Source organism: Strix uralensis, chromosome 6, assembly GCF_047716275.1.
Source record: "Strix uralensis isolate ZFMK-TIS-50842 chromosome 6, bStrUra1, whole genome shotgun sequence".
Lineage (NCBI taxonomy): Eukaryota > Metazoa > Chordata > Aves > Strigiformes > Strigidae > Strix > Strix uralensis.
Genome location: NC_133977.1, coordinates 33,764,720 through 33,788,519, shown reverse-complemented (window position 1 = coordinate 33,788,519; position 23,800 = coordinate 33,764,720). Strand labels below are relative to the sequence as shown.

At 39.0% G+C, this 23,800-nt stretch overlaps 1 protein-coding gene across 3 annotated transcripts; it reads left to right on the top strand.

Annotated features, from left to right (window-relative positions):
- Positions 1-12,973: 12,973 nt before the first annotated feature.
- On the top strand, positions 12,974-23,308 carry CCDC14 (coiled-coil domain containing 14). Of its 3 annotated transcripts, XM_074873619.1 has the most exons (13): positions 12,974-13,038; positions 13,727-13,782; positions 14,259-14,334; positions 15,031-15,103; positions 15,199-15,339; positions 16,406-16,645; positions 16,733-16,827; positions 17,831-18,407; positions 18,923-19,064; positions 19,645-19,724; positions 20,161-20,379; positions 20,465-20,597; positions 21,981-23,308. In XM_074873619.1, the coding sequence occupies exons 1-13, from the start codon at positions 13,006-13,008 to the stop codon at positions 22,963-22,965; spliced, it is 2,850 nt and encodes a 949-aa protein (XP_074729720.1). In that variant the 5' UTR covers positions 12,974-13,005; the 3' UTR covers positions 22,966-23,308. The 3 variants fall into 3 exon arrangements, with proteins under 3 accessions (XP_074729720.1, XP_074729723.1, XP_074729721.1); XM_074873622.1 differs by lacking the exons at positions 12,974-13,038; positions 13,727-13,782; positions 15,031-15,103 and having other exon boundaries at positions 14,268-14,334; XM_074873620.1 differs by lacking the exons at positions 12,974-13,038; positions 13,727-13,782; positions 14,259-14,334; positions 15,031-15,103 and adding an exon at positions 15,442-15,565 and having other exon boundaries at positions 15,272-15,339.
- The last annotated feature ends 492 nt before the right edge of the window (positions 23,309-23,800 follow it).

Here is a 23,800-nt window from a genome sequence, read left to right as displayed (position 1 = left end):
TGCTGTCCCCTCAGACAGTCACACACAGGTTCACATGTTTGCTGAGAAATATACTTGCAGGCTGTTCTCACTTTTTTTCCCAGCCCCCTTGATCCCAGTGGAGTCCTTGTCTCCCAGACACAGAGCTCCCCAAACCAAGGGCCACTCTATTTGTACAAACATGTTTGCAAGTTCCCTGAAAGACTGCATGGAGTGTCCCTGTCACCCCACTACATTTACACACCCCATGCTACCTTTAGGCATTCTGCAGTGTAGAGGGCATATGACCAGTACCTTGCCTATCCTGAGTCACAACAATATTTCGAGGTGCCCACCATGAAGGGTTCAAACACTCTCTGCTTTACTGGTCTCTAGCACCATTACAAACAACTTTTTTTCTGGAGCCTCAGTGACTTGTTGTTACGGAGGCTCTCAAATAAACAATCAACCACCAAAAATTAAAAAATTATTATTAACACAATTAACTAGCCTTCTGCAAATTACAGGTTCGAATGTCTGTGAGAGGGGAACAGAACAACTTCCTAGGGTTTAATGACAACCCAAAACACAGAACAAAGCACAACTCCTTAGGGTTTAATGACACCCAAAATGCTCTGTCACTCACCTAACAAGTGAGGGCTCTCAACCTCGAGGACCTGCTCAGGGCAGCGTCCCAACCCAAGTCACCTCAAGGAGTTTCCTTGGGCAGCATCCCGACCCAAGTGGAGAGTCCTCAACCGCAGCGTGCAGCTCCAGGGGACAAGCTCAGAATGGCTCCCCCAGGGGACTCCATTTATACCCAGGCCCAATCTGACCTGTAGTCAACAGCGGCTCCCATTGGCCAAAGGCCCCAACTACGAGAGCAAAAGCAATCAGGAGCTGCTACACTTCAGCAGCCAAGAAGCCCTATTTTCATTGGGCGGGTGCACCTGCCACACTTGTCCAAGCTCTCCATCCTCACCCTTCTCTGGGTAACACACTGCTGGTGGAATCAGGGTGTTTCTGACTCACACAGGGATGCAGGGGAAGAGGAGTCTCACACCTGCCAGTAGACTACAGCTAGGATCACAGAGGTGCTTCCAGAACTGGGTCCAATGGCTCCTCTCCTTAAGACCGGCCAAGCTCCATGGAGAAAACCTCAGCCTCTGGTACTGATGGAAAATGGGGAAGAGCTTGGAAATGGGGAGAGAGGGCCAGTGGATGGGCAGGCAGGTGAGGAGGGAGATAACTGGAGTAAGGATGAGAATGGAGCAGGAACAACTTAATACAGAGGACAGTGGTGGAGAGGGTGGTGTTAATGTGGGAAAATTATGAAGAGGTGAGCTATCTACATGGACATTGGCCATGGAATGGGAGGCAATTATCTGCTGCTACAGGACAGTTTTGTGGTGAACTGATGTTTAAGAGTTCAGGGAAGTATTTCAGGATGAAGACTTGCAAAGGGTTGGGAAGTGAAACAAGAATAGGGGGTGGAATAGTAGAGAAAAAGGAGCTAATTGCCTTGAGAACAGCAAGGTGGGAATTAGGAGGCTTATTCTGAGGAAAGTCCACTAAGCAGAGCAAAGAATACAGGTAGTAAGGTCATATGGGGTGGTAATTTTTCAAGTGTAGAAATATAAATGTTCAGGGCCTGTGAAGCTTTTGTGATGTCATCTTTTGCCATTTTTCAGTGTGGTTTACAAATCCTTAAGAAATTAATACAATTTTATTGGCATGATTTCTTGATCTACCAGTTTCATTAGCATTCTGCACACTAGGAATTTAACTCCAGAAGTGTTTTTTTCTTTTACTGTTTTTGAGCTAACATTTTCCAAGTCCCATTTTGTCTGTTAGTAATCACTTGGGAGATTATTATAACAATTTTTTTTTCATTCATTTCACTTGTAATCACATTCAACAGCAAAAGTAGATGAATAAGTTTCAAGCCGGTAAACAGTTGTTTTCAGTTTCATCCTCTGGTTCTCGTGCAGAAATATAACCCAAACACTAAATCAAATATTTAAAATCAAATCTGCTTTCCTGACTTTTTTGTTAAAGAAGTTTAATATCAGGTTCTGGAAATCTTTAGGAAAAGCCTGCATTTTGAGCCTAAGGTACCAAATATCAATTGAAGCACATTTAGAAGTCAGTGTTTTTAAATGTCTATCCCATACATACTGAAGTGCTCACTAAGATCACAACATGATAGGGTAGGTCACACTCCTCTCCGGAGGAGACCAGGTGGAACAGGAATCAGGAAGCCAGCACTGAACCTTGTAAAGGTACGTCCACCACAACAAAAGGGCTGACACTTTTGGTGCAAAAAAAAGGCAAAGGAACAGGAAATAAATTAAGGGAGATGACAACTACTGGACTCAGAATGGGGCTTAGAGTTGTGAGTGAAAGTCAAGGATTCAGTGGGAGACACGGAGCACAGAAATAGCATATTTTAGGTCAGCAAACTTCTTTCATGTGTTCTGACACAGGTGCTAAGACTGAGGCCACCACTCCCATCTCTGAGAATGAAACTGGAAATGAAGCTGTGAATAAGTTATAGCTCTGGAAATCAGACTGAAGAGAAGGGAGAAAATCCAACATCTTGACAGAAGCTCAAGAGGGGAAAAAAAATCCAACAGGTTTTACTCAAAAGCCAGGACAGTCTCTGGATGTCAGGTCATCCTCTGTATGACCAAGATATCAGGTCACCTTAGCCTAATTCAACCCTGAGAAGGAGACCTGAGGCAGGACTCACAGAGCTCACAAGACAGCCAGTCCCATGATGTAACAAACATTACAACATGTCTGAGTTTAAAGTCAATATTGGCAATTAAGGCTGTTGGAGAAAGACAGAAGACGTAGCAATTGCCTTAGAGAAATTCTCCTATATAATTCCTTTATGTCTCTCCATATGGAGAAGCACAGACACTGAGAGTTCAAGCTTCCCTGGCCTAAGCCAGGCAATGTCCCTCAGTGGTAATCTGAGATGACTCATATTCGAAAAAGAAAAATCTGTTTTCAAGTCTTTATATTTTCAGCCTTCTCTGCTGTGGGAGTCATAAATTATGCTAACATATTCACTAGAAAGCAGAGTGAGATCACTAAATTCATTTCTCACAAGACAACAAACAGTCATGAGATAGGAAAAGATCTCCAGGCACTTTCAGTACCAGGCTGGGCAAAACTGAAGACAGTGATTTTTAGGTGATTTATTTATAGTTTTTTTTCCATAAAAGAGATATGACACAGATCCTGAGAAAGGTTTTGTAAATATTTGCCCAAACATTTAAGGAAATATAATGAGGAGGATATCACTAAAGGATTTACACGTCTGTTCCATAAATGGAACTAAAAATGATTGCTTGAGAACTTTAGCTGAGAAATATTGAAATTAAATGGAAGATCAAAAGCAGACTTTCCAAGTAAAGACTGGGTTGGAGCCAGATGAGAAAAAGTGATGCATAGTCCCCATCCTATAAAACAGGTTAAGAGAACCGTGTTTTAGAAGATAAATGCTTTTCTGTGACTAAGGTCTACTTTACATCAATAGATGTTTTCCTCAGACAAGATAATTAAGGTGAAGATGATAGTATCGATAATTTAATGCTCTTTACTTCTACTTAATAATTTAAGATGAAGACAACATTTTACCTTCAAGCTGTTACTTGCATCCTTTGATGTAGTCCTAGGCCTAAGGAGGCATGTAAGACATGCTTGTTTTCAGTCATTTTCTACGTTGTTTCAAGGAGCAGATAATGATACATTTTCAGCACTATTATTTGGTTTTTAAAGGAAATGATCCCAAGCCTACTATTCAATAAATAGTAAGTTTCCTAATTATTTCAAATGCTTAGGTTAAAGTCTAAAAAGAGTAAAAAGTACATAGACCAGATTCAGAAAGTTCCCCATGGCTAACTTGAGAACACAGGTCAGTTTCCCAGTGAGGGTAAATGAAGTTGTACTGATTTACATCAATTACCTATTACCTATCTGCCCCGGCTGAAATTACATTTGAAATGGACTGTAGCATCAGGCCCATGTTTTACCTAACTCCCCACAAATATAAGCAAAGTTCATCATTTTCACAGGCAGAAGATTCTGGGATCTTTTTAAATATCAGGGAATTCCTCAGATTGACAAAAATAATAATCAACAATAACATAAGTAAAAATTATATAAGTACGGTATGTACAATTACAATGTTTGTTGTGAACTTGATTCTCCCACTGTCATGTTCTGAAGCCAATCCACTGCAGCAGCAACCCAAACTGGAATAACCAATCGGTATACCAGATGTAATACACTGAATTTTTCTTACAATGTCTTCTGACAAAACTTATTCATCATACTATGGTGTTAACATTGAATCAAAATGATAATTTCAATGTCTGTGTTATTAATTGCTTTGCTGACAAGAAGGGAAAGTATTTGATATAAAAAGTGTATAGGAGCAGCTACATGTGGGTAGATTAAAGGGAGTAGATTTTTAATCCCAAGGACCTAGGGGATGAAACCTAGATTAAAAGTTCCCTTAACATATTTTAACAAATTAGAGAAATCTTGTGGAAAAAAGATAGTCATTCAATAAGGGAATGTGCAAAATTCTACAGTGAGTCAGGATTCAGCAACAACACACACAACATAAAGAATAACGGGATAGCTCATACCGTTGCAGAAAGTTTTGAGGACTATTGTGAAATTCAAGTTCAACATCAGTTAACAACACTGTGCTGTTGCAAAAGAGAAAAACATTGTACTGAGAAATATAAACATGGGTATAATTTATAGACAGATGATGTAATCTTTCTGTTATTCTCAGGATTGGTAAGGTCTCAGCTGGAGTGTTTTGTCCAGTTTTGGGCATCATATTTCAAGAAAGATGTGTATCAGCTGAAGACTCCAGATGAGAGCAACTAAAATTTTACGAAACACAACATACAGGCAAGATTGAGCAATTTCAGGTCAATTACCATAGAAAATAGAGTATCAGAGGTGACATAGTAATTGTCTAAAAGTCTTTAAAACACTAGTACAAAGAAGAAAGGGAAGTGATGCTCTCCAAGTTCATGGAGAATAGTAGATTAGAATGCAGCAGGGAAGATTTAAGCTGGGAGCAGGACAGACTTTTTCAGGGTGAAACACTGCAACAGATTGCTCATGGGGATGGTAGCTCAGTGTGCAGCAGGGGCCAGCACTCCCTCCAGGGTGGGAAGCCAGGAGCCACGTGCAATGCCACAGCTGGCAGGGCAGCGACCCGCCAGCCAGGGCCTGTCCCACTGCCCCAGCAAGGGATCAGGGCAGGCCAGGGAAGGCAGCCCCAAGCCCGTGTCATCAGGCAACTTCCTGGTGATGGGGCAGGTCCAAGGTCAAACCAAGCAGTCAGCCAGCAGACTGGGGTCAGGAGGCCTGAGGCCAAGCAAAGCAGAGCAGTGGTGGAGACAGAGCCTGGCATCCTAACGCATTGCTGGGGCAGGGACTGATGGCCCTGGGCTGGGCTGGACTGATGGTCCTGGGCCCATGGGCAGGCATGGGGGCTATTCCAGGGGAGGCTGGTCAAGACCATTCAGGCCACTGATGCCCTTAGGGCTGTGGCACATAGAACACCGCACGGAAAGGCTGGAGGTCTTCAAGAGCAGGCTAGACAAACTCCTGGCAGGATGGGCACAGACATCACTGATCCAACCCTGGGGAAGAAGGAGAGACCAGACGACCTCTAGGCTTGCCTTCATTACTTTGACATCTTAAGTTTGATGCCATAGGTCTGAATTATTGCACGTCTGCTGTGGCTTGTGGTGATGTTCCCCCAGACATCAGGAAGGATGCCTTGGACAGAATGGAAAGACATCACAGCAGAGCTCTTAAAGGTCCTGGGTCAAAGAGCAAGAAATATCTTCTCCACTTCTGGGGCAAATATATAAAACATTGATAATTTACACCCATAGGCTTTTTATTATATTTATTATTCCAATCATATTGTCACACTGACTACATTTTCTGTTTGGGTAATATACTTTCACCTCTCTGTCCTTAAATATTCTATATGGTTAATATAAATATAATGGATGGTGAATATTAATGTATTAGTTGTTTCTATATAGCAGAAAGTAGATTATTTCTTCAGCTGTGCTTCCTTTGGCCCTGAAGATTTATGGTTTTCATACTCAGATCACTTGCTCACCCAAGCCATACCACTGTTGCCAAAGAAAGAATATGCATGAATAAACGTCCACTACCAAATTTAAAATTATAGTCAGGCCACACTTCTGTAAAATTAACATCCTTCCAGATGTTACAGATGTCATTATTTCCTGTACTCACACTGTTAATTTTACCTGTATTTTTATAAGTTGTAATAATTATGTGCTTCCACTTTTTCCTCCCATTTACTTATGGAGTGGTTTTGCTAAGATCTTTCTTAACTGTGCCCACCAAACGTGTGCTTCAGGCATCCAGTTAGTCTCTGATATCACTGATGCTCCATATGTATCACAGCACACTTCAAAAAGAAAAGCCAAGGTCAAGCCTAATTCAAGTATTTTGGGTGTGATACTGGATTACAGAAAACTTTGTCTCCCTCTGAATGGAGGCAAAATAGCATGCATTCTCCTGTGAAACATTTTTAATTTGTGCTTATCTCCAGGTGGAAGGGAGAGCTATAATGCATGTAGGTGAACTGGCTCACATGTGGAAGGCACTGATCCTCCCAGAAGACTTATTTGTGAGTGTAATGCATATTGGACGTTTTACTGAAGAAATTGAGTGGCTAAAGTTTTTAGTTGTGGCATGTAAACTGATTGGAGTTCTATGTTTATTCATACTTTCATGGTGTACTGGATGAATACACTATATATTGTGATTTTGAGTTAATGTTTGTGTTGAAAAAGGAGACCGAGTAATCACATGTTTTAACTAGCTAACCACTAACCCAGCTGCTTTTTTTAAAGTCAGGAGAAAATCTTTTTTTAGGAATAAGGGAATTACTTTTAACTATATTCTTTCAGGGATCAATGGAGCTAGAATATTTGCAGAAGCCTCTTTTGCAGCTTCTCCCTTTCCAGACAATTCACAACACATTAAGCATTGGGAATGACAGCTGAAGAGAGAGGGACAAAGGCTGTAAGCTTCATCTAACAATTTTCTAAAGCCGTTTCTGCAGCACTATGCTGTAACTGTGAGGGTAAACCCAAAAGAGTTCCTTTGTTTCCAGCATCACTCAGCAGATATGACTGATGAAAAGCATCCTGGCTCTGTCTTGCTGTTCTTCACTCACTCTGACTTTGTATAGTTACTGCAGATGACTGGAGCAAACTTCTTGTGTCAAAGGAAACAGATCAGCATCTTTTCACCACTACCTAATATTCAAACAATCTCTGTCAAAGAAACCCCAGAATATGAGGGAAACTTAGTACCATAACATGTGTTTTCAGTTACTAGGAAAACCAAAGTGCAGGTAGTGGTTTTGGATCTAATGGCAACTGATAGTCAGTTCGAATGGGAAGCAGATTGCAGTCTTCTCACACAACCTCAAGAAACCGGAATGTAAAAGCCTATCAGTTAATGCTGACAACCCAGCAAATACAGATTGCACTATGGATTCAGAAGAGTACCTAGATACTTCTCACAGCACTTAAATGAGTTGCTCCTTCACTTCTTTTAGCTATTGAATAGAGAAAGGAAAATAGATTTCTGATTTTCTATTAGCAGTGGCAGACAACCAGGTTACTGAGCTGACATGACTAGTTAGATGTACTGGTGTGATTGATTCACCTGCAGATCTTAGGAGAGGACCCCTCTCTCTCATCCCAAAACCCCTGTTGGGCAAATGTTTACATACTGAAGACTACATATTCCATAATTCATGTGTGGGGCCATTTGGAGAATTAGCAGAGCACTGGTTATAGCACTGTTATTATGTTGGTGTAACCAAGTTTATCTTCTAGCTGAAAGCTTTAATTCAGATGAGACTAGGCCATGGATGTGAGCAAGGCAATAGATTACACTGAGGCAATCAAGAGTGGACTTGAAGAAAAAAAAGCAGAAGAAAAAAGTTCTGAATCAGAATCACAGAATCATTTAGGTTGGAAGGGACCTCCTGAGATCATCTCAATGATCTGGTACAGCTCAGATGGAAGTTAAAACTTCAAGCAGAAATTTGTGGATAAAGATCTATTGGCTGTTTGCAACAGAAGTACATTATTTTAAAAATCTCTCAGATATTATAACTTATCTATGAATCTGCTCCTCAAATAACAAGCATTACAAGATTTAACTATGGTGGGTCAAACTTCATTGACCCTTTTCTTTAATACTCTCACCGCTAGTACTAATTCCAAAACCTGCCCCACAGGAAATTAAGACAAATACTCTAATTAGAGTCAATTCTCTTTAGGTATTTCATTTGCTGTTGTTCTCTTGCTTCATTTCTTTTTCTATCTTAGAACGCAGTTGAGAAATGTTTTGAGAAATTAATTTGTTTTTAGAGTTTGTTCTTCCCCTAAAGCCATCAGATTCTAGATCTGCTATTAAACCTACACTCTGTGAAAATGGCCTATGTGTTTTTAAAGATCATTTTGATGTCACGGTAGATTTTATATTTATTTGAGCAATAAATAAATAGCGCCATGAAGTTTTAGCCAAAAATTATTATTTCATACATACACTTTCACCAACAAAATATTATTCCTGTCAGTAGGATTGCCTGAAATTACAAGTTTTGACAAAGATTCTATGAAATAGCAGTGGAATTATCTTAGTGTTACTTAAACAAAAATGTGCATCAATTTATCTTAAGGAAAGTATAAGTCACTTTTTTGTTTTTAAAAAAAAAAAAAAAAAAAGCAGTTCTTATTATTTTATGTTCACCTGGCGCCATCTTGTGGGTTTCAGAACTCATGCATGACTACTTTGTGCCGCATAATGTCACCAGCTTTCTGAAAACTGCACTATTTTAACTGTCAACAGCTCATAAAGGTCAAAACCTCTTGAATGTTAGTGATGTTTTCTACAAGTCATAACTCAATACACTTATGAACTTGTCCTTGTGAGAACTTCTCGAGGTGAAGAGCATTTAATGTGCTTTACATAAGATATGGCACTTAAATGTGGGCAGACAGGCCAAAGCTAAGGTCTTCTGATTCTTTCCTGCTATATTTACGTATTAGGAAGAAGAAATTCATGGCTTATACACCCATTCATTCCAAATACATCACAAAATCAAAATCTGATGACAGGCCTTCTGAACACACAGATCATGGGTCTTCCACGCAGTGAGTCCTGCTGCAGCTTTCAATACGTATGATTGAACTAAAGCATATCTTTGACTGAGACATTGAAAATCTAGTAGAACGTTCTGTAGATTATTTTCAAATCTATTTTAAAATTGCACCACAGTTCTAGGGTCCACAATATCCAGCTTAATCTCCTTATTATATCTTTACCTATCAAACTGAAAAGTTCTCTACTAAATGTCTGCTTCCTCTTACAGTATTTTTACTGTGCACAAGACATCCCTTAAGCCTGTCTTTGACAAATGAAGTACTGTTTTCTGTAGGCTGTATTCTTAACTACATATTCACTGCTATTCATCTCCCCTTTTGTGTTTGGTACACATAGATTGAAGGATAGGTGGGTAGACAAAAAAGTTGTTCATTCTCTTTCCATTAGCCAAGTTGTAGCTTTCTTCCTTAATTGTAGATTTATGGGGGTTTGGATACCTACCGAAATTAAATAATCATCTGTTTTCATTGATATTCTTGGCCTACTTATCTCATAAAAAGTACCTAATTTTGTGAAATACTCCCTTGTTAAGTCCACACAAATTTTTGACTGTAACCCATTCAGAGGAAAGCTTAAGTGCTAGTGCTAGTGCTTGATCATGCTTACGTTAGTACTTAATTAGATCACTAGACCTTGTTAGCACTGGTAGTAGGAGACTTCCGGAACTTACACTGAATGAGAACGTGACTGGGTTTTCCTAGGTAGGTGCTGAAAAAGCCCCATTTTTCTGATGAAACTGGATTGCTTGACAAATGTCTTCTCTTGCCTCCATTAGCTTCATTTTTGTTTGCTTTCTCTCCTTCCTGAAATGAAAGAGTTTTGTTTTACTTTATCTGAGAATTGTCCCCTCAAAAATCTTTGGTTCCCAAAAGTTACATTCTACGTCTATTTATTTCTTCACCATTATTAAGCACATCAGTCTTGCATACAGTTTGCTGTATCATCCCAGTATTTCAACTTAAACTGTAAATTATTTAGGGTAAGAATAAGCTTTTTGTTATTTTCAGTGATGCTTCATGCAACATGGACAGCACCTCAAGCAATAAGATTGCAAATACAGCCACATGTATGTTTTAATTGTTCATAATTCAGCCAGCTTTTCCCTGGTTAATGCTTTGAGTCTTTTCGTCCACATGTATTTTTGTCCTGTATTACACTGATTGTGTCACTATTCTCTAAATTATGTCCAATTTGTCAACCACGTTCTGGTAGGGAGAGCATGTTCTGTCACAGTAGAGTTAATATTCAGTTAGTTTGTAACATGTTTTTTCTGCACAGATGGTCCACTGCATGATGACCTGTGTTAAGCTATCATACCCCCCCTTCACACTTCATTCTGTTTCCCTACTTGGACATCGTTGTACAGTATTTGTAAAAAGAATTTGTTTTTCTTTCTCACTAACAACAATAAAATCTTTATCTCTTTACATAAACTATTTCTTTAGATATGGCACAACATCAAATTTGAGATAAATCATAGAAATCCAAGAAGTCCCCTTCATCTATTCAGGACAATGCTGCTTATCATTATACTTTATGTTGCATTTGACAGCTTTTTTAACTGCCTTTAGCATTAATTCTACACCAAATAGTGTTGGAACCTGGAAGATTGCCACAGTTTGCTTTCCCAAAGGCTGAGCAAACCTGGCCTCGACCACATCCAAAATTGTGCCTCTGGAAATCTTTGGGGAATTTTAGTTATCTGTCAAAGAGGAAGAAAAGATTAAATTTGTTTAATGAAATACAATGCAATGAAATGGAATTTAATTTTCTCCCTGAAACATAGCTTGATCATAAGTATGAATAACAATATAATATTATGTATGAATGCAGCACATGACATTGAAGCATTTCAGTATGCAAGACAAAGAATAATCCTTTTTTAATCACAGTTTTACCATAACAACCAGACAGCTCCAGAGATATTTAGTGATTACCCACACTATTTCAATGAAGAAAGCCAATGTCAGTCAGAAAAAACATCAAGCTCTTCTGATAGTTAACTCTATGCCCAGACTACAAAGCTGCGAGCTCTTGTAGTTTTATCACAAGCCTCATGATAGCTTGTATTTTTCTTTAAAGACTGACCAGACGGGAGGTCTGTGACTTCATAAGAATTTTAATTCTTTATGCAATTTTTTAATCTTTACAGCTGCATTTTTAAAAATTATTTATAAGACAATCTTGCTATTTCATCCATAGTTTCAAAATGGTTCAGTTGACAAGAACGTGTATTAATTTTCCTTTTGATGAAAAAATGAAGTGTTGTTCTATGTGTCTTCAAATAATACGTCAGATCAAAGAATGGGATTGTGGTTTGGGAAGAATTGGTTTTTTTATATCTGTTACTTGTTGCTAAACAACTTGGGATAATTCTTCCTTAATTATTTAAATTGCTGCACTCACATCTATCAGTTCAATGATAATTTATCCATAAAATTCCATAAACCCCCTTAAGAAAAAACTACACCGATGGTTCTGACACTGGTTTGGTAGCTGCCACACATCTTTTTGAGCTGTTTTCCATCTTTTTCCATTTTTCTAGTTTATATTCCTTCCTTCAGCTGTTCTCCTATTACAGTGATCTTCTCACTTTAAAATTTTCAAAGAGAAAAATTGAAGCAGTCTTCAAATTCCTGCCAGAAAACCCTTCTGGGTTTTTTTGACAAGATAAATATCTTGACAGTACAGTTTTATTTCAAGTTCAGCATAGTTTCCGTGCAAATGTTAACTCAGTAGTACCTAATAACACCACCATTTACATACTGGGTGAGCACAGATGTTGAGTATTTATATGCACTTCTGCTAGAGTACTCTTAATAACATAGTAATGTAACCACATTTTCAGCCTGAGTAAATGTAATTGCTTTCAACGCTATGTTTTCAGAAGGTCTATTTATTCAGCTAATAAAAGTGAAGACACGCAGAATACTAATATGCCAGTGTGTGTGTGTGAAACCTGAGGCACCATTCCTTACAATTCATATACTTTCAGGGATTGCTGGAGATTTAACACCAGCTGAAAGCCAGTGTGAACAAACAACTGATGGTTTTAGCCTGTGCACAAAGTATCAACAGTTCCCTTTAAGTTGCTACCAGCCTCCTTTTAGCTTTTGTGCCGCAGAGGACTTGCAGGACACGACTGCACAGGTAAGCAAAAGCCCAGAGGCAGTTTTATGAGCAATGCCCCAGAGAGATGTCTGAGTTTTCCCTCAGGGTGGGCCACACACCTGCAAGGCCCCTTTTTCCTCGTACGACTGTAGGGAGCCCCTGCCCCACTGGGCCTGCTGCTCTCAAAGCACCCCTAATGGATCAGACAGCACGCCATGGGAGGACAGCACTGGGACGGCAAGACCCAGCTTCGTGAAGTGATTTTTTTCTTATTAAGCACAGAAGCAGGTGCCGGGGCTGCTCAGCCCTGAGTCCCGACGGGAACAGGCACCCCCACCACCGCTCACGGCCCCACAGCTCCCTAGCCCGCCCGTTCGCCTTCTCTCCTCCGATTGGCTCCTCGGCTCCCACCCTCCGCCAATCGCCGACCGCGCTCCGCAACGCAGCTCCTTCCCCTTCCCGCGCCTGCTGCCGCCGGCGCGCCGCGAGGAGCCGCCAGGCGGGGCGGGACAGGGGGGCATTAGCCCCGCCCCCCCGTAACGGCCATCCCGTCCGTCAGCCAAGCAGGCTCCAGATTGGCTGGCGCGGGAGAGCGCGCTCCGGGGGAAGGGGCAGAGCGGGACGGCGGGTGGCCCCGCCCCCGTGTCGGCCGGGTCTGGGGCCATGGCGAGGCCGGGGGCTGCGCGGTCCGGCAAGGTGCGTGCGGGGCTGGGGAGGCGGGGACGTCTGGAGCCTCTCTTTGTCTGCAGTCGGGTCTCAGCCCTCTCCTTAGGTGCCTCGTTAGACCCCTGATTTGCGCGGAGGGGGGTGACGGGGTGTCCCCGCCGAGTGCGGAGCTGGGTGATCAGCGTAACGACTCCTGAGGGGAGTCGGGCCTTCCGGCACTGGGCGCCTTTGCTTTCCTGGGCTTAGCCCAGCAGCGCTTCCTCAGGGCTCAGCGGGCTTAAGTGTGTCGGTAAGGGGCACCGCAGCAAGCTTTCCCTTAAGGGCGCTTCCATCTTGGTGTATCCGTAGTTTGAGCCGCGACTGTAGTTTATTCTTAAAATCCCCAAAGTTCAGGTGTGTATTTATAGAGCTTGCTTTCAGTCTGGAACGTGTGTTTCTATGTCAGCCCTTGGCCGTGTCAGTAAGTGATTTACTGTATCTGTAGAATGCTGCGGAAATTAATGAAGCTTCATGCTGTACAGGCACGTTTTGTGAAATTAAAAGTACAAGATTCAGTCCCTAATGGTAGCGGTGGGCCCCCTCCTTGTTCTGAGAGCTGTAAATTACCTTTACCTGATCTGCCTCAGCAGAAGTTCTTGGAATTAGTGGGCAATGGTAATGTTTAATTGTGTTATGAAAGTACTTCATGAAAATCAAAGTATATTTCTGTAATCAACAGGTACTGTCTTCTGGAAGGCTAACAGGAGCAGCTAAATTGACAAATGGAAGAAAACAGTAAGACCTTAATCATGAATACTATCTAAGATTCAGTGTACATGTGAGCGTTTGGGAACCTTATATTTGTCATACCTCACAACTAGCCCAAAATTCTTTGTATATGTCAGAGAACGTTTTTAGCAGAAAGGCAATACAGCCAGGTTCTAAGCAACCCATGAGTAGACAGACACAAACTCCATAGAAATTTTGCCTGTAGAAATAGAGGGTTGACTCTGCATGTTTTATTTATAAAAGACTGGATTTGTGTAATTACTAGCCATATGTAAGACTGTTGAGTAAAGACTGAATTCCTTGACATAGGCTGTTAATATCTGCTAAACATGTTTGTTGCAGCAATGCAGAGTTTTCAGCAAGAGAAAGGTATTTTGTTTCCTGATAAAATTAATTCAGTTTGCTATTACTGAATAAAATTGAATTTTATACTTTGCTGCATGTTAAGGAGCTAGTATAAACAGTGAATTTGACTTTTTCAGGTTTGGCTTAAGAAAAGGATGCCATTCTGATGTGGAGTCTGGATATTCTCTTTATTCCACTGACTCTGACGATCAGGTAATCAAATAACTTTTTCATACTGTCATCTCTGTTATCAAAAGAGAAGGAAAACTGGAATACCTTGAATGATAGAAGAAAACCAGGTTAATTTAGATAATACTGCATCTGGACTAGAAATAGCTCCTGCAAAGCTAGCAAGAGTGTCTATAGTGCATTTTGCAGGTACATGCAAGTTGACTTTGTGTGCAGTGAATTTGGTTCTGACAAATCTCATTAAGGATATATTCTACGAACACAGATATGCTGTTTCTGGACTAGAGCTGGCCCTGGCAGAAGTATATTTGTTAGATTTTGTTCCGAAAAAAGTGAGTTGTATGGAGTCAGTGCTGCAGTGCTTTTTTCTGTGTAGTGCTGAGCCAGTTATCTCCAAAACAGAAATAGGCTAAAAACAGATAAAAGCTTAATTTTACATGGAAATAAGAATAAAAACCACACATATGCAATTAGCAAAACCTAAAATCCAGCAAATGGGTATGTGTGCAAGAAGACAATTTAGGATTTTTTCAAGATGTGCGTGTTTCCAAACTTTCATGTAATTGCAAAGTAATACATGGAAAAAGACGTGGTTTTGCTGATTATCAGTTGTTCTTTTTCAGGTGACAGAGTGGGGAACAGTCACTTCTAAAATAGTATCTTGGCTTACTGAAAGAGAACAGTGATACTCATTTTCTGACTGCAGTATTCTTTGTGCAGGTTGATGCTATTCATAATGGACTTGACCGTTGTGCAGCTTTACTGAAGAATATCTTACAAAATGAGGCTGCAGGTTGTACCTATTGACTAAAACCATAATTTAAATTTTCTTTGTAAGACTGTTTTGATTTGGTTTTGTTGACTAATTTTTCTTTTGACTAATACTAGGGAGGGAGACTATCCATAAGCAACCTGGGAAAACCACTTCTGTTAAAATTACTTCCAAGCCTTTGCTAACCAAAGGAAATATTTCAAAGAAGAAAGGATTGAAAAAAAACATTACTCATGCCCACATCCGAAAAGAAATTGGTAAGCAGACTTTCTTGGGCTTGCTTTTTTCTCAACATTGAGAGACTCATCAACTTACTGAGATATAACAAGGCCTCAAATAATTGTTGTCATTTGTTATAGGTTGATCCAGGGCTGGATCCACAAAAGGATGTGGACATTACTCATTGCCTTTTAGAAGACTTAAATGTTTACTGAACAGTTACTAAAATTCACAAATGTTTGGGCTTCACGTGCAAGGAAGAAAGTTGAGTGCATTTACAAATACCAACATCGTCAAGTATAGCTGATAGGAAGTGTGGAGCAGAATGATAATACCCATGCCCCATTTCTCTTGGACAGTGAAGCATTGCAATGCTTGGTCTGTGTTTGGGATACGCAGCTATAAACTGTCCTGGAGTTAGATGTCCAGCCAGGATCAGATCTCAAAGATCAGTTTCTGAAAACAAGAAAGTGTTGCAATAAATAATAACTCAAATGGTTTAGTGGCCAGAGCACTTGAATGGAAAGGTAGATGGAGTGCTGTAGGCTGAGTTGCTCTCAGTTGAAGTATTTTTATTAGCGTTTCTTTCTCTCCACCCCATTCTTTTGTGTGATTTCTAATCCAGTAGACAGGTAGCCTGTAGACTAGGTGTGTAGCAGAATGCGTTTTGTGAATTGTAGAAGGTGGGCACATAGCTGATATCTTTCCAGCACTGTGAAAATATGCAGTCTTAATTATACCCAACATAAGAAAATTTATATGCTTTGATATGGGTTATTCCAAATAGTTTAAAAGCTTAGGAAGCAGCTAAGCAGAGATTTTAAGAACTGCGTTTTAGAACTGGCCTTCTGTAGGATTAAATCTCTGTGCTTCCTTCAGGGACAGCTGTCTGTCCAACTGGGTTAGGTTGCTCTGTCTGAAAGAAAAAAATGATGGCTTAATTTGCTGGTGAGTAAAAATCTGACTGGAATTTTAGGCTGTAGGTGCTTTTGGTTTTCTTTTTCAAAGAAACCTGCCAGAGTCTGCCTGACAACACAATGGGCTTGTGTAGACTGAGAAGACGGACAACTTCAGCTGGTTTTTTTGTTCTTTCTTTCTCTGTAGTGCCAATATCAAACAGAAAACTTTCCTCGTCTGCCACACCTTCTACTGAGAAAGAACTTCCCAGTTCAGCACAGAATCAGATGGTTCAACCAATTCATGTGCCGTGCAGTCAACACTCTCCTGTGATGCATCAGAAACTGTGCGAACATGTGCAAACTCAGATGTCTCTGATAACTGGCCAACCACCACAGAACAGTAACGAAATTCCTACTGCAACTCCTTTTCCTACATCAAATCATGGTTAGTGGAACTGTTAATGTAGAGCCTGCTTTTTTGCTGTATGAGTTTTGCCCCAGATTGCCCTGATCTATAAGTGTTTTCTTTTAGGGTGTCAAAATGCTACAGCTTGTAATTATCGATTACCTACCTCCACAGCAGCTCTGTCCCTGCAGCATTCAGCTAATCCCTTATCTACTCAGTCAGTAAGTAAAAGTTTGATTCTGACTGTTAATAAACATTTTAAATTAGCACTGTCTATTTATTTATACATTTACTTAAGCATGTGGGTTTTCTTGGGTTTATGTAATAATTTTCCCTAAAGAAAAAAATGCATATTTCAACCTATAGTAATGAACAGAATAAATAATGAGAGTAAATACTACTATTTAAAATACGTTTTATATAGATGCCAAAAAATGAAATTAGAGGCATTTCAACTGGCTGCTTGTTTCCGCATTGGGAATTCTGTAATGGACAGCAAACATGGAAGGTGCAGGAAATTATTCATTACTGTTAATAATTACATTCACAGTAACGCACATCAGGATCATTAACCAACTCCTGATAAAAGCAATATCTCATATGTAGCTTTTCCCTGCCAGTGGTCAAGTTGATAATTTCTTCAGACACTGTGTATTATATTAGAGCCACATTTTAAAATACTTGTGTATTTCAGGGTATAGAATAGAACTAATGGAGAGTACCAACTGCCACCTTGGGAAATGTGGTAAAGGGCTTGCACCTTGAAACTGTAAGACTGTAGACTTACCTTCCATCTGCAGGCAGTCCATGTATAGCTAGTGCTGTCCTTGACTTTTAAGAAATCCATCTACTTTAAATATTGAAAGGTAATAGTGTTGTCTTTTTATTTTTGTTCTTCCCTGTTCTGGTTTGATTCAAGAAATGAGTGCTCATAAAGCAAAAAAACCAAAAACAAAACACTGCTGAGGGTTTTTCTTTACAGAACAACTGAAAATGTTGCCAAAAACATTTAAGATAAAGGTAATCTAAACCAGATTTACATTTAATTACTCTTTAATATACTGGAAAATTATGCAATTAGTGAGTTGTAGTTGCTTGTATAATTTGCAAAGAATAATTAAGACTACATTGAGTGAGACAAGGGTGGTGGGTTGTTGGGGTTTTTTTTAAGATTTAAAAAAAATCATGTTAATTTTTTGTTTAATATGAGTATTCTTTATGCAGGATGTTCCTGTAGAGAGGGGCAATGAATGTGTGCCAGAGTTGGGAGCACCTGTGGTTTGCCCGGTAGTTTCTGCTGCTCCTAATACTGCTGCGCAAATACAGTCTGCCACTGCTCTTTCTAGTGTCATCCCTTGTATAGCATCAGGTGCATCAAATAGCTCTGCAGTGCCTACATTCATCCCATCATCTTCTGGCAGAGAGATGACCCCAAACCACAAGCAACAGATAAAAGAAGCAGATCTGATAAGATGTATACAAGCTCACCTGGCCCTGTTACAATCACATGAAATGATGAATGGCAGGACTGAACAGAAGTGCCATTATCATTGTCCAGCAAATCATAATACTTCAAGTAACAAGGAGGGGGATAGTTTTGAAGAACACAGTGAGGACAGGGTCAGTGAAGAAGATGAATTGAAGGTACTTGACGTAGCCCCAGTGAGAGATACAAGCTGTAAAACAAGTTTTGTGAAGAAAGTTCTAAAATCTAGAAAAGAAAGCCCAGATGAAACAGCCCATAAAGTTAAGACTGTAAAATATCTTCTAGGAGAGCTCAGAGCACTGATAACAGATCAAGGTGAGGACATTTTCACCCTGCAGTAGAGTGATTACATACATAATAAGAGCTGTGTTAAATGAGTGAGCACTTAAATTTCTGGAAGTTGTATGTGTCAGATGATATGTGACACCGTAGAGTGGTTTCCCACGACTGTAATAGCTTCATGTTTCCCTCTGGATAAGTATTAAATTATTTTTTGGAGTATTTTAGCATTATCATAACAGCTAGGGTAAAGATTGTTCTCATTTGTTTTCCCCTGAGAAAGGGAGCAGTGTAGACAGATTGAAACAGCAATCCCACCAATGCTGGTCAGAGAGATGGTGGGTTGTGATTTATCAAGAATCTAAAGCATAGTTTTCATAGTCAAGCTTAAAAATTTTAAATAAATATAGTTAAAATAAAGATGAGTTTTTCTTGGGAAAAAAGCAGATACTATTATATCACTTTGTAGATTCTTAATCGCATATAAAATATTACTGTCATACTACAGGTTTATATGTTTATGTGGTCTTTTTTTCCCTCCTCTCTTGCAGATGATTCAGAAATGTTAAGGTTGATGAGTGAAATAGAAGACTGCATATCATTGCTCCCAGCTGTAGTGGGAAGTACAAATATACAAGCTGAAATAGCACTGGCTTTACAGCCTCTCAGAAGTGAAAATGCCCAGCTGCGTAGGTTAGTAACTTGTCAGTGATTCTGTATTTACTGCAGATGCGCCTAAAGCATCTTTAACTGGTCTGTCCTAAACTGCATGTTTTATCATTGTTATGGTGGTACGGCCCTTTCATTCTTGTCTGTGCAGTATTTATATATTAGACAGTGTGTTGGTAAGGCTATATAGTTTAAATAATTAACATATAGCAAGACTTCAGTTAATACTGATGTTTTAGTAGCATCGTGATTGGACCTTTGCCTAGGTGGGATCAATATATTGTTCTCTCTGAAACTTGCAGTATCAAGATAGTTAGCCTGCTTATATTCTTTTTGTAGAATATTATCAAATGCAAAAATGTCTGTCATTTCAGGGGAACTCTCAAATACATAATTGGGTAGCCCTTCAGAACAGAGGGAAAGATAGTTTGTGTTGAAATATAGGAATGTAAGAAAAATGTATTATTAAAACTTTTTTATGTTTCTGAAACTTTGTGGCATTTAATTCTCAGTAGCAACTTCTTACCAAACTAATTTAAAATGCAGTGGTTTTGAACATATTCTGAACTTTCTGAATTTGTGCTTTTTTACAATTCACATTTAGAAGACTAAGAATATTAAACCAGCAACTCGGGGAACGAGAAAGATGTGAGAAGGCATCTGGACAGAGCTGCAACTATGAAAGTAAAGTACTAATAGAGAATGATGCTTGTTAGGGGCATTTTTGTTAAAGCTTTATTTAAATAGATACAGACATATAAAGCTACAGATACACAAATAAAAAATAGTATGTATTGTGGCCTTTAGTGGCAATTAAACTAAGTGTTGTGGGTCTAGTCATGCAACTGCTTTTGCATGGATTGTTGTCCCTGTTTAGACTTTACATAGTGAGACTCGGGCTCAGCTGCTGAGCAGATTTTGTTTTTATTTGCCTCTTAAAATGAAGGTGACAGATAATGAGGAAGAAAGCTTAAGTTTTATCTTGCTGCCTCAAAAAAACCTCTTCTATCTGTAAGCAAAATTCATATTACCAAGATTATTTAAAAACTTAGTTTGATTTAGAAATTCAAACTGTATCACACAAAACACTTAAATTTTTTTTATGTTTTACTTTTGGTAGTAGTTTCTTTGCAGTCTTTGAATATGATGCTCCAGAGTCAATTGAAAGAATCACTGAAAGGCCTTGAGTCACTGCAGGCTAAAAATGAAGAACTAATTAAAATAATAGAAAGTCAGAAAGGAGAAAATAAACACCTTGCAAAAGATATTCAAGATAAAGAACAAGAATTGCTTGAAAACAAACAGCATTATGACATTCATTCCACCAAGCTCAAGATTGGTATGTGTTTTGAATTTGTTTATTCTTCATTTAATATTTTAAAACTTAAAAGAAATAAATAGTTAAATTCTTCTTGGCATTTTAGAAGTCGAAGAGGCATTAGCAAATGTGAAGAGCCTTCAGTTTAAACTGGAAGCTTCAGAGAAAGAAAATAAGATATTGAGCATAACATTACGTCAGCGTGATGCAGAAGTTAACAGACTGCGTGAACTAACCAGGTACAATTGGCTAAGCTCTTTGCCTCTTGACATCGCTTTTTTTTTTCTTTTTTTCATAGTTTGGATTATTGTAATTTTAGTATCTTGGTGGTAGGAGGTCACGTAAGCTAAAACTTCTCTTTGTAGTTACTTTTGCTGCTGTGGTGGTGTAATTTTGTTAGAGTTGTCGTGCTTCATGATTGAGTTCTGTTGTAAACTGCTATCTGCCGTAACTTGTGCGAAGTTTTAACTCTTAACAGCAGACCTGCAGATAAGGATCTCCATGGGGACTGCATGGACCTGAAAACCTACTGATATTTCCCTTGAAGCTGTAGAATTTGGAAACAAACTCTTAATCTGAATTAATAAGGGATTATTTTTTTTCTTTCTTTCTTTATCCTGGTTCACAAATTAGTCTGTTTTGAGAAGAGCTCCAAGAAAGATCTGTCTTCAAAACCCACAGCAAGCTCTTCCTGTGGGAATGAGCAGCCCTTTCTTTAATTGTACACACATTTGAAGTAGATTATGCTCAGATATTAATTATGGGTAAAGGTGGGAGTCTGGGATCACTGAATGAAGGTGGTGTTACAATTTTTTAGAACTGTTACTGGGAATTTATTTCATTGTGGTCTTTAATGAAATATGTTGAATATCATATATTTTATGATGAATATAGTGGCCAGCTGGGAGACTTAACTAGCTTTTTGCACATGCAAAGTAGTGTGTACATAAAACTTATTTGGATGTGATGTGCACAGGAAGTTAAACTGTTGTCTGCCTTGTTTATAGTGGATAGTGATTGGAATGGCAGCATATTTTTAATCAACACTTCAGATTCTTTAGTAGTTTAGACGTATTACACACTTCTATGACTACTGTACTGACCACCAGATGGTAGTATAGTGATATCTTACTACATATGTATATGTATATGCTACATTCAATTGTAAGCATTTAAGTGTTCATTTCTTTTGATGTACTAAGCAGAAAATGAGAAGAAAAATTTATTTTACTATATATTTTCTTTAGATGCAATGGGAAGAATAATTCAGAAAAAAATTGTCACTGATTTTGATAACTTTCTATAAGCTTTAAAATGGTTTCTTCACATCAAGTTATTTAGTTTTGTAGTACTCAAAGCAGGTAAATTGGGAATAATCTCAAGAACTTCATTGGGCTGTGTTATTTTAGTTACTTTATAGGCACATTGAGCTGAGCTGAAGAAAGAAATTCAAGAAACTTGGAATTGGTTCACATTTATACTATGTTTTATGACAACATGTAGCGAGAGAATTGTAACTTTGCTGCAGTCTGATAAATCTAATGTTTTGGTGTTATGTAAAAGTTTTAAAGATTATTTTTTAGTGACTTTTTAAATCTGATTAATTGATCTTATCTTAACAGAACCTTGCAGGGCAGTATGGCCAAGCTTCTGTCTGACCTCACAGTAGACAACATTAGACCCAAACCTGAAAACAGTCTCTCAAAGTCTCTTTTGGAAGACCATGAAAAGCAGATGCAATCTGATCCATTTCCTGGGAGTACCTCAGTAATGACTTACCTTGAAAAATTAGAAATGGATCATATTTTGACAGATACAGAACTTCAATTCTCAAATAAAAGTGGAGAATTAGAAATGCGAAGTATAGCCTATGAAAAGTTTGCTGGTGAAGGAAGTAAATTAAACAGTACATTCTCAGGAGAAGGAACATCAGCTCCCAGAATACTGCTAACCTCACTGAAGCAAGATGCAGAAACAGTTAGTGATTCTGGGACTTTACTAGATGACCAAAACAAGTTGGATGAGACTGTTTATATTCCACTGACTGGCAATGCCTCTAAAAAACAGCAGCCAACCTCTGACAGAACTGGTGTGCTACCCCAAAGTAGAGGGGTTTGTAAAATGCTTGACTACCACTGTGAGCTCTCCAACTCCGTGCAGCAGAATGGATGTCAGATATCAAAGGATCCAACTATTCTGGATAAATTAAGTGCTGGGTACAGTGTGAAAAAGACTATGGAAAACACGCTTGAAGTTACAGGGGATGAAGTGCAGCCAGAAGGAGACAAAGTCCAAAAGAGGCCAAAAGGCACTCCAAGTGCAGCTGCAAAAGACTTCATAGATAAACCAGACCAACCTCAGCCTGGAACATACCCTCGTGTACTGATGCCATTTCTGAAAGAGATTTCTCAGAAAAAAAGCAGTGAAATAGCTGATTTTAGTTCCATTTCTTTTGATGATCTATCAGGGAAGTCTGAGTGGAGTGCATCCTCTTTCTCAACATTTACTTCTCGAGATGAAGAGGACTTTAAGAATAGCTTAGCAGCCTTGGATGCCAACATAGCTAAGTTACAAAGAACTCTGCAGAATAGCATTATGAAACAATAAGTATGAGGAAACAAAACAGGATGCACTTGTTTGGATTATTTAGGGCTTTCTGAAGTATATTAGTAAGTATGGTACTGATACGAATATTTGTGTGTTTTTGGTATGAAATTACTTGTTCCTAGCTGTTTAAATTATGGATGGGATTTGTTCTTCATTAAGCTGTGGTGCTGCTTCTCTTGATGTGTACAACTTGAAATAACTGGTATAAATGCCTTTTTTTAAATTATGACTTAGGTTTATCCTCTTCAAGGGCAATATTAATTTTTAGAACAGCACTTGGTAACTGTTTAAGAAACCCGTGTGCTGTTGGCAATACAGTTTTTCTATTAAATGGTAAAGTACACTTGCGTGCTTTTTCAAAATAGTAAGAACAGCAGAGAGATGGATATGAAGTCAGTTACAGATGTCATAAAGAAAATTTTTTATTTCATTATAATTTGACTGTTATAAAATGGGATGCATAGTTATTTTCCTTGGTTGTGACCATGTGTTTCAAGAAACTTATCTCCTTGTTCTGGTTCACCATGAAGGTGTGGAAACAGTAGTGTCAAGGTCAAAGAAAGAGGTGAACAGGACTTCTTATTCAGGTGCACTGGTTCTTAATCAGGTTTAATCAAGAAGTGGGAGTTTAACTGGTGAAAGTGGAGCTGCCTTGAACATAAAAAGTGTTCTGCCTTGACTAGGTAGGTCTCTTCAGGTTGGTTTGTTTTTCTTGAAGAGGAGCTTGGGTGCAGAAGGCTAAATTAAACTTCCTTGTTTACTCATGTTTTTTCTTCCCCAAAGAACAATTGCAAGATACAATACGTGGGCAAGAGGTTCCACAGGTAGAGGCCAG

Excerpts from the sequence above, each read along its gene's own strand:
- CCDC14 (XM_074873619.1), top strand. The coding sequence starts at position 13,006 with ATGGCGAGGCCGGGGGCTGCGCGGTCCGGCAAG. Across the intron at positions 18,408-18,922 it reads AGCACTGATAACAGATCAAG|ATGATTCAGAAATGTTAAGG; the intron begins GTGAGGACATTT and ends CCTCTCTTGCAG. Across the intron at positions 20,598-21,980 it reads AGACTGCGTGAACTAACCAG|AACCTTGCAGGGCAGTATGG; the intron begins GTACAATTGGCT and ends TTATCTTAACAG.